Source organism: Rhinopithecus bieti, unplaced genomic scaffold (assembly GCF_001698545.2).
Source record: "Rhinopithecus bieti isolate Rb0 unplaced genomic scaffold, ASM169854v2 scaffold_757, whole genome shotgun sequence".
NCBI lineage: Eukaryota > Metazoa > Chordata > Mammalia > Primates > Cercopithecidae > Rhinopithecus > Rhinopithecus bieti.
In genome coordinates this window covers 1,870,196-1,884,748 of record NW_016803289.1, presented here as the reverse complement: position 1 = coordinate 1,884,748, position 14,553 = coordinate 1,870,196, and the positions used below count along the sequence as shown (strand labels likewise).

Here is a 14,553-nt window from a genome sequence, read left to right as displayed (position 1 = left end):
TTTTTTTTTTCTTTTGCATTTTTGGTAGAGACAGGGTTTCACCATGTTGACCAGGCTGCTCTCAAACTCCTGACCTCAGGTGACCCACCCACCTCGGCCTCCCAAAGTGCTGGGATTACAGGCATGAGCCACTGCACCTGGCCCGCATCCTTTCTTTTTTCTTCCCTCCTTTCCTTCCTCCCTTCCTCCTTACCTTTTTCCCTCCCTGTCTTTTGCTTTCTCTCTCTTTTTACTTCCTTTATTCATTTCTTTGTTCCTCTCTCTTTCATTCTTCTTCTCCCACACTGAGTTTTTTATGGTTAGTTTTCCTAATCAGTATCATACCCTAGTGAAGGAAAAGATGTTACACTTATATCACACTTTGAAGTCCTGTGCCAAGCTGGATTGCAAAGTAGATCCCTTTGTAAACTACGTTAACACATTCAGGCCATAAGGGGCAGGTGTATTGCACTGATTTTATAAGTAGTGGCTTAAAAGTTACTGGTTTCCTAAAGCTACCTGCCTCAGAGACTGGTCAGCAGTTTGGACACTGGAACAAATTCAGTATCAAACAGAGAAGAGAGCCTGGTCAGAAAGAGCTGCTTGCTATAAGGTTGAAAGACACTTGGTACAGTGGCCTAGGAGAAATCAGTGAAGTGCCAGGAGATGGGAGACATGGATTTACTTCAAATGGGAACTAATCTACTCTGTCACTTGGAGAAGGTCACTCACCTCTCTGTGTATATCTCCCCATTTGGAAAATAAAAATAGTCTGTCACCAGTGTACTTCATAAGACTTAAAAACATTCAAAGTATTATAAATAATATTAATGGAATAAATATAATATTTATTAGCTTTTTACTTGTGTGCTAGATAATACACACACACACACACACACACACACACACACACACACACACACACACACTGGCAGCCACCCTGTGAGGCGAGCTAAGTATTATTATCCACTGTGGGCTGATGAAAAAAAATGATGCTCTGAGACGTTAAGTCCCAACTCAAGATCACCCACCTAGTTAAGTGGTCTGTCTGATTCTCACAGCAGTGGGAAAAGCCAGCTGGACCCAAACTTGCCAGCTGGTATGCCTAGAACCCCGCTGGGCTGCAAGACAGTGACACACTCAGCTCTTGGTAGCTGTGCAGGGCCTAAGGCAGGTCAGAGGCTGGTTGCTTCAGGCTCTGAATAGGTTCATTTTGGGTTCTGGATACCCTTCAGGTTACCATAGCATGCCCTAGAGATATCATCATTCTCTCTCTCTCTCTCTCTACATATATATATCTATATCTATCTCTCTCTATATATATATTTACATTAGAAAGATTGATAACTTGTAGACAAGAACATTTGACCTCCTCAGGCATCAGCTCATGGATGCTTGGCAGTATTGGCTGCTAGGAACAGAAGGTGAAGAGGCCCACTGAGCCATATTCATCACTGAGGGCAACTTTTATTTTATTTTATTTTATTTTATTTTATTTTATTTTATTTTAAATTCTGGGATACATGTACAGGATGTGCAGGTTTGTTACATAGGTAAACATGTGCCATGGTGGTTTGCTGCATCTGTCAATCCATCACCTAGGTATTAAGCCCAGCATGCATTAGCTGTTTATCCTGATGATCTCCCTCCTCCTCGCACCACAACCACCATGACAGGCCCCAGTGTGTGTTGTTTTCCTCCCTGTGTCCATGTGTTCTCATTGTTCAGCTCCCACTTATAAGTGAGAACATGTAGGGTTTGATTTTCTATTCCTGTGTTAGTTTGCTAAGGATTATGGCTTCTAGCTCCATCCATGTCCCTGCAAAGCAGAGAGCAACTTTTAATCAGAGATGCTGGGTTTGTTCATCTTGTTGGCTTTTGATCCTAGCATGTGTTAATCTATCAGGCTTATCCATGAATTCATAGACAAACACTTTTTTGTGTCCAGTGAGGTTTGATTTTATGTGACCTGGGGGTAGTCAGTGGTTATGTCATACCCCACACTCACATTCCCCAGTGCCAAGCCCAAGAATTGCCTTTCTGAATCCTCTTTGTTGATGACTGATTTGCCTAGGCTGCCCTTTGTAGTGGATCCCCCTTCCATGGAAAGAGTTAAAATTGGGGAGGTAGCAGGGCAAGCTGAGGACCCCTAGAGGAAGCATTTATTTGAGCTCTTTAAGTTCAGATTTTGATATTTTTGTTCCGCATGGTGAAAACAAATAATAATAACATTAATATTTGTAGCCCATGGAGCAAAGTCTTCTTAATCTCTTCTCTGAAACCTACACCAGGCCTATCATTCATCTTTGGGCTCTGTTTAGATTGCTGATTATTGAGCCAGAAAGATTTTATTTAATTACCATTTGAAAAGTTTCCAGTGATACCATCTCAATGGTGTTAATTCCACTTGGATCAGTGCTTACTATCCCCTTGATGTACATAGGGCTGGAGATAGCATTTGCTGCTTTGCTGACATTTCATGCTTGTTGAAGGGAGTGATGATCACACCAGTGGCTCAGGGCTGGGTGTCCTTAGGCTGGTCATATTTCATAACTAGTCTCAGTTCAGACAGAAACTGGCCCCTTTCCAAAAACCAGTTTAGTTCAGCTCTTTGCTGGGAAGATAAAGAAAATCAGGAAAGCATTGAATTATGAGAGGGAGGGTACTCTTACAGTTACCAAGATTGTTATTATTATGAAGTTCCTTTTGAAGATGCTCTGTCACCTTCCTGGACACACATAGAACTGTGGGGTGGGGTTGGGGGCAGAGAGGTGGGCAGTGGTTCCTTGTGCTGGTCTGTGACTTGGTACTGGGCTGGCTGATGGCTGGATAAGGAGCTTATAAAATGCAGATTTGGTGATGTAGAGCACAGCCTGGGAATATGTATTTTTCTAATGTACACACTAGTTTGGAAGCACAGACCTAGGACTGCCTCACGTAGTTTTGCAGTACTGTTAAAATAGTATATCACAAAGCCATCATTTATTTTCTCAAAATTTAATTTTTGGCCACTTTCCACAATATTCTGACCCAGACGCCTTTCCATCATGTGGATATAATACAGCCTCCTGTGTCCCACCCTTCACCTATTCATTCAACCAGTATGGAATGGCTGTCTAGGATGAGCTCCAGGAACTAAGGTAGAAATAGCAAAAGGTACATTGTTCCGGGACTAAAGGAGTCTTTGGTTTAGTCAGGAGATACTTGAATAATAAATAAATCAGCTACAGTAGAACATTGTTATTTTTCCAACCAAACTGCAGTGGGAGCAGGTGAAATTTGCTGGAAGGTCAGGTCACACATCATGGAGGAAAAGTCCTTTGGAGCCTTGACAAAGGAGATGACTGCTAGATGCCAGGTGATTATGTGAGAAGGCAGAGAGAACATTTTTGTAAATGCCCGGTGGACAGAGAGCCTGATGTGATAAGAACTGCATGTTTTGTCATTTTAAAATATAGGCCATACATGATAGAAATGAGGGTGGATATATTGACAGACCAGATCATGAAGGGCTTGTATATCATGTGTGGTGGATGTTTGTATTTGACCTCATAGGCATGTCTTCCTTGCCACACATGTAGTTTGTTTTGATCTGATCTGTATCTCACTGATCTGTATCTTTAAAAAAATAATTTCCCCTCACAATATGACATGATGAAATTTCTTCTTATGGAATACCTTAGAAGAGCAGGAGAAGCTAAGTGGTAGTTTTCTATATCCCAGATGGGCCTACCTTCAAATCTCATTTTCTGGCCCTTCCATTTCTGAAGCCAAAAGTCAACCTGGTTTTGGGGCTCCATCCTCCGTAAAATTTATATCCTCTTTGAAAGCTAGTGTTCTCAATCAGGGGCTATAGAGTCAGCATCAAGGGAGTGATGACCATGGTTGGCCATGCATATGATGTCTCCCTGCCCCTGACCACTTGATCAATGACTCTTAATCCCCATAGTCAAATAGCCAAGGAGAACATTTGCCCTGAGCAGTGCATTCTAAGGCTGACTTCTCAACACAGGTCTTCACTCCTCTTACAATCCTGACATATGTCTCAGTGTATTTTCATTCAAACTCAAACTCTTACCAAACCCAGCATGAATAGCCTGCCTACCTCCCCAGTCTGATTTAATGCTACTTTCTTCCTTGAACCCTAAACTGATCCCACATTGAGCTTTTTCAGGTTTTCAGAGAAACAAAACTTAGTCCTACCTCTGGGCTTGTGCACATGCTATTCCTTCTACCTACAGAAGTTCTTCACCCCCACCCCCATCTAAATTGGTCTTCCCTGAAAAGACGTTTTCCAGCCTCTTAAGCCCACTCCCCTTTATTTTGTGACATTTAATATAATTTTAGATTGCTTGATTTTTTTTTTTTTGAGTTTATTTCTCTATTGCCAGACTTTCCCTTTAAGCTCCATAAAAGCAATGACCTGGGAATGGATGGGTGGATGGATGGATAGATGGATGGATGGATGGATGGAATTGAAATCTCTTTGTGAAGTTGAATTATTCACGAAGTCCAGCCTCTCATTCTTTATTCATGCTGTAGCCAGTTTTAGTCATGCTATTCAGCCAGACTCCTGGGAGTTGTTTTCTCCTCCATGAACCCAACAAAGCTGCATCCATCCCTCATACTCCAGTCTAAGCTCCATTCATTTGATGAAACCTGTGATCTGCCGAGTTGACACTGATTTGTCCCTCTCCTGACTTATATATAAAGTATATGTTTACTTTGTTAATAACTTGCATTGTTTCCAGTTGGGTGACTCAAATTTCTTCTAAGTTATAATTTTTAAAAAGGCTTTATTTTTCTCATAATTCAAACAATAAAGAAATGCACTCAGAAAATGTGAGAAATACTGAGTATAATGAGGTAAATACAAATCCTGCATAATTTCTCCACTGAGAGTTAAATACTATACTTTGCCTTTTTCCCTTCTAGTGGTTTTCTTATACATTTTGCAATATTGTGTATACTTGTGCATACATTTGTAAGTGTGCTGAATTTTAGACCTAACCATGATCTGAGCATGCCCTTGTGTCATTACAAATACTTTTAAAAGCCTCTTTCCTTGTATGCCTAGCCATATGTTCTATTTTTGAGAATCACCATTGAGTGTCAACAGAGTACGAGAGAGTGCACTAGGCACTGAGGCATATTTTATCCCACTTTAAATATTTAGTGCCTACTGAATCAGAAAATATAATAATATAAAGAATGTCTCACTTACTTGAGTAGATATGTTTCCAGGTGGCTATAATATTAATAGATTGCCGAAGCAAGAGGTGAAACTCTAGAATAATTTGAGTTAAGGACAACCAAGAAAGACTGGCTCCCCAACAAATACACCTACACTAAATGTTGAGTGCATTGAGCACACATATGTCTTTGGTAAATGTGTTTCTACTAGACATCTAGAGCAATGAATTGGGAAAACCTTGGCAGACCACTCTTCTCTGAAATCATACCTGTGATAATGACTCATGTTTTCCTTCTTTTCTAGAGTGACCGTCTCCTTATCAAGGGAGGCAGAATCGTCAACGATGATCAGTCCTTTTATGCTGATATTTACATGGAAGATGGCTTAATAAAGTATGTATATGGAATTCTTCTCTTTATTGTTTTGCACTTCCTGTCTTCATTAATGGCTCATAAAGAAGCTTGGATTACATGAATGTAGTGAAAAAAAATCTTAATTTAATCAACAGAATGAAATGATACTGAGGGCAACTTTGTGCAGAAAGTATTGATGAGCATTCTATGGGTCATGGAAAAGTGCAAGATGTGGCCATCATCCTTAAGGATACTGGAAGGTGTGCACAAATTACAGCACCCTAAAAATATAAGGCTTTGCGCAATAGGTATCAAAGGAGTTGAAATCAGGATAAGTGATTCAGAAGTACAACGAAGAAGAAATTCATTTAGAAGTAACGCTTTGGGGTAGAGAGAGTATTTAATCTGAACCTTGACATAAGGATAGAACTTAGGTGGGCAGAGCACAGATAGGACATGTATTTCATGCAAGATTTGCAAATACATTCATTAGGCATGTATAATTACATTCCGAAATGTATACTATTGGATGCCTGTAAGTGGCACAGCCAGGTAAGTTTTATGTGTAGATTCCCTACATAGTAAACTTTAAAAAAAGATTTGATTTACATAGTGTTTCATCACAGAAAACAAAGCACACTACCCTGCTAAGGTGTTGTATAAGACTGGGTGTATCCAACCCATTCTATTAGTCCCCTCTGGTCTCTGTTAGTTTTATTTTTATATGACTTAACTTCATTGACTAGTTAAAGATTTTGGTTATAAGAGATCTCTTGCTTATCTTTGAAAAGTTGGCTTAGATATAGTTTTCTGCAGACAAATGTTTTTTACCAGCCCCAAAGCCTAGGCTAGCTTTCCCTCTGTGTGCTTTCAAAACAGTTGCGCTTGGCTGGGCATGGCGGCTGTCATTAAGTGCCTGTAATCCCAGCACTTTGGGAGGCCGAGGCGTGCAGATCACTTGAGCTCAGGAGTATGAGATCAGCCTGGGCAACGTGGTGAAACCCTGTCTCTACTAAAAATACAAAAATTAGCCAGGTATGGTGGTGTATGCCTGCAATGCCAGATACTCAGGAATCTGAGGCAAGAGAATCACTTGAACCCAGGAGGTAGAGGTTGCAGTGAGCCAAGATTGTGCCACTGCACTCTAGCACTCCACCCTGGGTGACAGAGTTAGGCTCTGTCTCAAAAAAAAAAAAAAAAATAACCAAACAAACAAAACCAGCTTGTGCTTTCATCAATCATAGCAATTCTGACACTGTTAGTCTTCTTTGAGAGTAAGGAGACTTACTTGCTTTCATATCTTACTTGCGTATCTTGTTTATTCTATATCCCCAATACTTAACCCAGGACTTAGCACATAAAAATTTGATAAGAGCTACTTTTTGAGTGTGTAGTATGTGCCAGGCACAATGTTAAATGTTTTGCATGCTTTCTCTCAATCAGCCAGCAGCCCTCCGAAGTAAGTACTGTACTATTATTATCCTCTTTCCTGAGATGAGGAGAAAGCAGCACACAGAGAGTAAATAACTTGCTACAGGTTAATGTATTAGTCAAATACATTGAATGAATGAGCGAGTGAATGAATGAATGAATGAACAAATGCAAGAACAAAAAATATTTGTTCGTAGTTACCTTGCCAATTTACATTAATACTTTTTCATACTGGAAGTAAGAAAAATGGAAACAATGGGCAAACCAAAAAATATGACAATAATTTCTTCAAAATACAAGCCACACTTGATTTTATGTTTTTCTATTAACTAAAAAATTATTATGTATAGTTGGCTCTATTCGGAGGTAGCAAGCTCTCTCATTTGGAGAGAATGAGAAAAATTTGTTACCAAATGCTTCCTTATTTCAGAGCTTATCATAGGCAGCACTAATTGTTCACAGAACTTTATTATTATTATTATACTTTAAGTTCTGGGATACATGTGCAGAACGTGCAGGTTTGTTACATAGGTATACATGTGCCATGGTGGTTTGCTGCACCCATCAGCCTGTCATCTACATTAGGTACTTCTCCTAATGCTATCCCTCCCCTTTCCCCCATCCCTGACAGGCCCTGGTGTTTGATGTTCTCCTCCCTGTGCCCATATTTTCTCATTGTTCAAGTCCCACTTATAAGTGAGAACACGTGGTGTTTGGTTTCCTGTTCCTGTGTTAGTTTACTAAGAATGATGGTTTCCAGCTTCATCCATGTCCCTGCAAAGAACATGAACTCATTCTTTTTTTTATGGCTGCATACTATTTCATGATGTATATGTGCCACATTTTCTTTATCCAGTCTCTCATCGATGGGCACTTGGGTTGGTTCTAAGTCTTTGCTATTGTGAATAGTGCTGCAATAAACATACGTGTGCACGTGTCTTCATAGTGGAATGATTTATATTCCTCTGGGTATATACCCAGTAATGGGATTGCTAGGTCAAATGCTATTTCTGGTTCTAGATCCTTGAGGAATTGCCACACTGTCTTCCACAATGGTTGAACTAGTTTACACTCCCAACACTGTAAAAGCGTTCCTATTTCTCCACATCCAGCATCTGTTGTTTCCTGACTTCTTAATGATCGCCATTCTAACTGGCGTGAGATGGTATCTCATTGTGGTTTTGATTTGCATTTCTCTAGTGACCAGTGATGATGACGTTTTTTTTCATATGTTTGTTGGCCACATAAATGTCTTCTTTTAACAAAAGTCTGTTCATATCCTTTGCTCACTTTTTGATGGGGTTGTTTGGTTTATTCTTGTAAATTTGTTTAAGTTCCTTGTAGATTCTGGATATTACCCCCTTGTCAGGTGGATAGATTGCAAAATTTTCTCCCATGCCTGTTCATGCTGACGATAGTTTCTTTTGCTGTGCAGAAGCTCTTTAGTTTAGTTAGATCCCATTTGTCAATTTTGGCTNTTAATGATCGCCATTCTAACTGGCGTGAGATGGTATCTCATTGTGGTTTTGATTTGCATTTCTCTAGTGACCAGTGATGATGACTTTTTTTTCATATGTTTGTTGGCCACATAAATGTCTTCTTTTAACAAAAGTCTGTTCATATCCTTTGCTCACTTTTGATGGGGTTGTTTGGTTTATTCTTGTAAATTTGTTTAAGTTCCTTGTAGATTCTGGATATTACCCCTTGTCAGGTGGATAGATTGCAAAATTTTCTCCCATGCCTGTTCATGCTGACGATAGTTTCTTTTGCTGTGCAGAAGCTCTTTAGTTTAGTTAGATCCCATTTGTCAATTTTGGCTTTTGTTGCCATTGCTTTTGGTGTTTTAGTCATGAAGTCTTTGCCCATGCCTATATCCTGAGTGGTATTGCCTAGGTTTTCTTCTGGGGTTTTTATGGTTTTAGGTCTTGCGTTTAAGTCTTTAATCCATCTTGAGTTAATTTTATATAAGGTGTAAGGAAGGGGTCCAGTTCCTGTTTTCTACATATGGCTAGCCAGTTTTCCCAACACCATTTATTAAATAGGGAGTCCTTTCCCCATTGCTTATTTTTGTCAGGTTTGTCAAGGATCAAATGGTTGTAGACATGTGGTGTTATTTCTGTGGCCTCTGTTCTCTTCCATTGGTCTATGTATCTGTTTTGCTACCAGTACCATGCTGTTTTGGTTACTGTAAAATTATAGTATAGTTTGAAGTCAGGTAGTATGATGCCTCCAGCTTTGTTCTTTTTCCTTAGGATTGTCTTGGCTATACAAGCTCTTTTTTACTTCCTTATGAAATTTAAAGTAGTTTTTTCTAATTCTGTGAAGAAAATCAATGGTAGCTTGATGGGAATAGCATTGAATTTATAAATTACTTGGGGCAATATGGCCATTTTCACTGTATCGATTCTTCCTATCCGTGAGCATGGAATTTTTTTCCATTTGTTTGTGTCTTCCATTTCCTTGAGTAGTGGATTATAGTTCTCCTTGAAGAGGTTCTTCACATCCCTTGTAAGTTGTATTCCTAGGTATTGTACTCTCTCTGTAGTAATTGTGAATGGGAGTTTGCTCTTGATTTGGCTCTCTATTTGTCCGTTACTGGTGTATAGGAATGCTTGTGATTTTGCACATTGATTTTATCCTGAGACTTTGCTGAAGTTGCTTATCAGCTTAAGGAGTTTTTGGGCTGAGATGATGGGGTTTTCTAAATATACAATTATATCATCTGCAAACAAAGACAATTTGACATCCTCTCTTCCTATTTGAATAGTCCTTATTTCTTTCTCTTGTCTAATTTCCCTGGCCAGAACTTCCAATACTATGTTGAATAGGAGTGGTGCTATGGCCATACTACCCTGAATGTGCCTGATCTCATCTGATCTCAGAACTTTTCACAATTGAGCCTTAAATACAGGTTTAGAATCCATCTTCACATAGTGCTTCAGGGATCTACAACCAGGGTTGAAGGTGTAAGACAAATCCTTTTTGCCATCTCTTTTAGAAAGACTGAAAGGCCACTTGCCAAGGATGTTGTAGAAGGAATTTAACCATCAGATGTGTGTGTTGGTGGTGGAGAGAGAAGGTTGAGTTAAATGATCATAATTCAATCCTGAAATTTTGTATGTGTGCAACAACATTCTTAACTCACAGAGCATAAGAACAGAAATGACCTCTTCTAACTATCACATAGTTATTTGTCTGTCTGTGAATTCTTGTGGAATACTTGTTATGTGCCAGGCAATTTTTTGAGATATTGAACTCATGCTGTGTCACATGGTGTAGTACTCATTATCAAGGCCCAAATCATCATGCTGTCTTCCCCCTGGGACCTTTTAGTCTTTTAGGGGAACTGAGATATCTGTATATATGCAAAGGACCTAGCATTACCAAGGAGTGGCATATCAAGTATATTCATAGAACAGGTGAGATGCAGAGAAGGGAGTGGACTGGTTATTAATTATAATAGTTGATATTTACTGAATTCTTAGGTACTTAACAGTGTTTTGTGGGCTTAACATATATTCACATTTAATGTGCAGGACAACCCTGTGGAGGAGGCATCTTTATTACATTTTACAGAGGAAAGAATTGAGGCATGGTAAGGTAATTTGGCCAAGGTTATACAGCTAATAGCTAGCAGAGCCAGGATTGTGAATCCAGATAGCCCACACCCAGCCTCACTCATTATTAGACTTGGATTTTGCTAGAAACTTGATGAAGGAAGGCAGATGGAAGCTGAGCCTCGAAGGATTAATGCGGCCTTCATTGGTGGAGCAGTGAAGAAGGGGGAAGCCATTTCTGTTTCAGGCTTGGTTTTAAACTAGTTGTCAAAATGGATGAAAACACACACAAACCAGGCAATTCTTCATGCCTTTGGTTCTCAATTTTCCTTAAAGGGGAACCTGTGAAAGAGAAAAATAAGAACAGAATTGGCCAGTATCCGAACTAGAATGGACTAATGATCAGAGGCTGCATTTTACCAGTATATTTTGAATTATGGTGGCTGTGGAATGGCCCAGTGGTGATGTGGTAAAGTTGAACTCTTAGAGATGTCAGGAATACTTTATTTTAGTTGCAGAACTTGGAGTTTGGCAGGCTAGTGGTAGACTTCTTACTGCCCCAAGAGAGTGTCTTTCTTGGCTGCCTGTGGACAAAAGGGGAAAATATTCATGCCGTGAACAGTGAGGTACAGATATCCCAAGGTAGGAGATTTTTCATGGTCATGTAGAGGCTTATGAATCATAGGTCTCCCTGATATACATAGTGGACATGTTTAACCAGCTATTTAAATCAAAGATGTGATACCACATATGAGCCAAGCAATACTGGCTGATCTATAAGCAGCACTGTGTGGGGACTAGTTGTAATTGTCACTTTCCTTGGAGGCTTGCCTTTGAGATATTCATTGGCTTACTTCTGCCTGAGACTACCCCCATTCCTCCCTAAGATGCTCTGAAGCTTCCTGGGTGAAGCCATGTCTATTGGAGGTTTTCATAATCACTAAGCTCGGCTAAAAGCTTCCACTGGGACACTGACCATGTCACAAAGGCAGCTGGTGCTGGAGGCATCTGCATCTTTGACTTCCTCCTGGTGAATCTGCCATCAGCTGTGATTGGCTGATAAATGATCAGGAAAGGGTGGAATTGGGAGTGAAGACTTAGGTGGGAAATAATCCAGACAGAATCTTTCATTAGGAGCAAAGATGACCCCACTTAAAAGATAGCTGAGATCCCATACCTGTTCTTTAAATGATTCACTATTATCTTCTTCAGTCTCTTCTAACAGTGCACTATTTTATACTCTTTAGATCCTTCTCCAGATGTTGTTTCTTACCTTAACTTAAAGAACAAAATGAAAGGAATAATAAAAATATTTATATTAAAAAATTATTACACTGTTGAATTTATTTGCGTCCTTTGTAGGGACATGGATGCAGCTGGAAACCATCATTCTTAGCAAACTATCACAAGAACAGAAAACCAAACACCGCATGTTCTCACTCATAGGTGGGAACTGAACAATGAGATTACTTGGACTCAGGAAGGGGAACATCACACACTGGGGCCTATCATGGGGAGGGGGGAGGGAGGAGGGATTGCATTGGGAGTTATACCTGATATAAATGATGAATTGATGGGTGCTGATGAGTTGATGGGTGCAGCACACCAACATGGCACAAGTATACATATGTAACAAACCTGCACGTTATGCACATGTACCCTAGAACTTAAAGTATAATAAAAAAGAAAAAAAAAACAATTATTACACACACTATATTCTAGACGCTGTCAAACCCCTGGGGTTGTAGTACTAAACCAAGACACTTGGTCCCACCAAACAGCATATCAGATCATTCTGTGACTATAAACATTGTTTTCTGTATATATCTATCTTTGTTTATAGATTGCTAAGCTTGTGAGTCACTTGCAAATATTAATTTGATAAATACAAGTAACACTGTTTAAAATCCTCATACCATTATATTTGTCCTGGAAATTGCACTTTTAAGTGATCAGGTGTTTGACTGTTTCACCAGACAAATTGGAGACAATCTGATTGTTCCTGGAGGAGTGAAGACCATCGAAGCCAATGGGAAGATGGTGATCCCTGGAGGCATCGATGTCCATACTCACTTCCAGATGCCATATAAGGGAATGACCACAGTAGATGACTTCTTCCAAGGGACAAAGGCAGCCTTAGCAGGTGGCACCACCATGATCAGTAAGTCTTCATATTTTACACACTCTTGTTTCTCAGAGCTGTGTGTTTAATGAATGTGTTACCTCCAGAACTCTCTTACTATCACTTGTATACTTGCCCCAGTTCAGTTTATAGATGTTCTGCCTGAGAAAAGCAGATTCAGCTGAGGAAATGGGCAGCTCCCTGTAGCTACAGAGAGGAGATTCATGAGGCTCTTGGTCATGGCAGCAGCTGCCCTCTTGTCTACCTTAGCAGCAGGTGCTGGCTCCTGCAATGAGTGGAGAATCAGGAAATAGCATCTCCGGGCTAGTAAGAGGTGAAAGTAGACTTAAAAAGTTGTGGATAGAAGATGAAATGTTATTTCAAAACTGCCCACTTGGGTCTGAGAAAGGAGGGCAGAGCAGCATGAATGGAGCTAAGGAATAACACGGAGAGAGGGATTATGGAGAATTACATTTCTTGGAAATTTTGTGAACTTCAGTGGGTGAAGCTATGTCTGGTGGGGGTTTTCAAAATCACTGAGCTTGGTTTAAAGCTTCTATTGGGATGCTGGTCATGTCATAAAAGCAACTGGTGCTGGAGGCACCTGCATCTTTGACTTCCAGTCGCATTTAGTGCTATCTGGTCTGCGCTGTATTTTGACCAATTTATATCTTTAAAATTTGACAAGCTGTAGGAGTGGTTTCTCTTGTTTTTAATTTTTGTTTTGTTTTGTTTTTTTCTGTTGCAATTCCAAAAAAAAATATAGGGAGTTGCATGCCATTGGATTACTGAACCAATAGCCTTCCAGGGCAGTCCTTCCTGTCCCAAAGGAATCCTGATGAATTGGGTCCCATCCCAGTGCTGGCCCCAAACTTGGTCAGGCAGAGAGCACTGTTTATTTTAACACCATATACATCCCCTGAGAGTGCAGGATAGCCTGAGCAGTAGAATTATCCACTGTCTTTTACTTCCTTTAGACAGGAGAATGAGCAGGGTTCAGCTTTGGCTAGTTGGGTGTGGAAGCCCAGAAAAATTGCACCAAAGCCATAAAAGGTGCAATTCAGGGTTCAGTTCTCCAGCTGAAGGGTGGAAGCCTGCTGACTTCTCAGCAGCTGCCTGCAAATGAAAGCCCTGATGTTGCCCCAGACATTAGTAATGTAGCTCCATGCATTTGCTTTCCGATAAGTGCTCTCAGGCTGCTTTTGATAGAAGACTACGGGAATGAGTGATCTTGGCTTGGCTTTCTGCCATCTGGGCAAGGAGTTGGACCTGTTTGGCATCCTTGAGATTTGTATTATGCTTGGCCATCTGCATTAGGGAAGTCAGATTCCCAGTGATGAGAGTGAACCGCAAAAGCAATTGTGTCCTTCATAAATAAATTAGGAAACCTAAAGATGCAAAAAGAAAGTAAACCTCATAATCCCAGATCGCTGTTAGAGTTTGGCTATATATTGTACACATTTTTAAAATCCTTTTTGGCAAAACTAGGATCACAGTATATGTACTATATTTTAACCTTTCATTTTTGCTAAATAGTATGTCATGGATATCTTTGCATTCATTTCTATTCTACCCCAACATTTAAAGTGGATTCCTACTCATCCATTTTATAAAGGATTTATGTATTTAACCTAACTTCTCTATTGTTAACGATTTCAATGGTTTCCAATTTTTCACTTAGATAAATAAGTAGTAAACATCCGTGGAACCAAAATTTTGTATACAGCCTCATTTATTTCCCTAGGAATAATTCGTAGGTGTAGGAATAAATATTGGGTTAAGGTTTGAAAAATGTCCAGGTTTTTTATGTATATTTCAGAATTGCTCTCTGGAAAGTTGTCCTTAGCTGTACTTTGTCCTTACTTGTACTTTGCCTCAGCCGTTCAGGGGAACTAGGAAAGTGTAATGCTTGCCTTT

At 39.9% G+C, this 14,553-nt stretch overlaps 1 protein-coding gene across 1 annotated transcript in view; it reads left to right on the top strand.

Annotated features, from left to right (window-relative positions):
* The window catches only part of DPYSL3 (dihydropyrimidinase like 3), a 123,309-nt gene that overhangs the window by 81,506 nt on the left and 27,250 nt on the right, over positions 1–14,553 (top strand). The window contains 2 exon segments of the mRNA XM_017872415.1: positions 5,477–5,565; positions 12,491–12,675. Of these exon segments, the coding sequence (XP_017727904.1) occupies positions 5,477–5,565; positions 12,491–12,675 (274 nt within the window).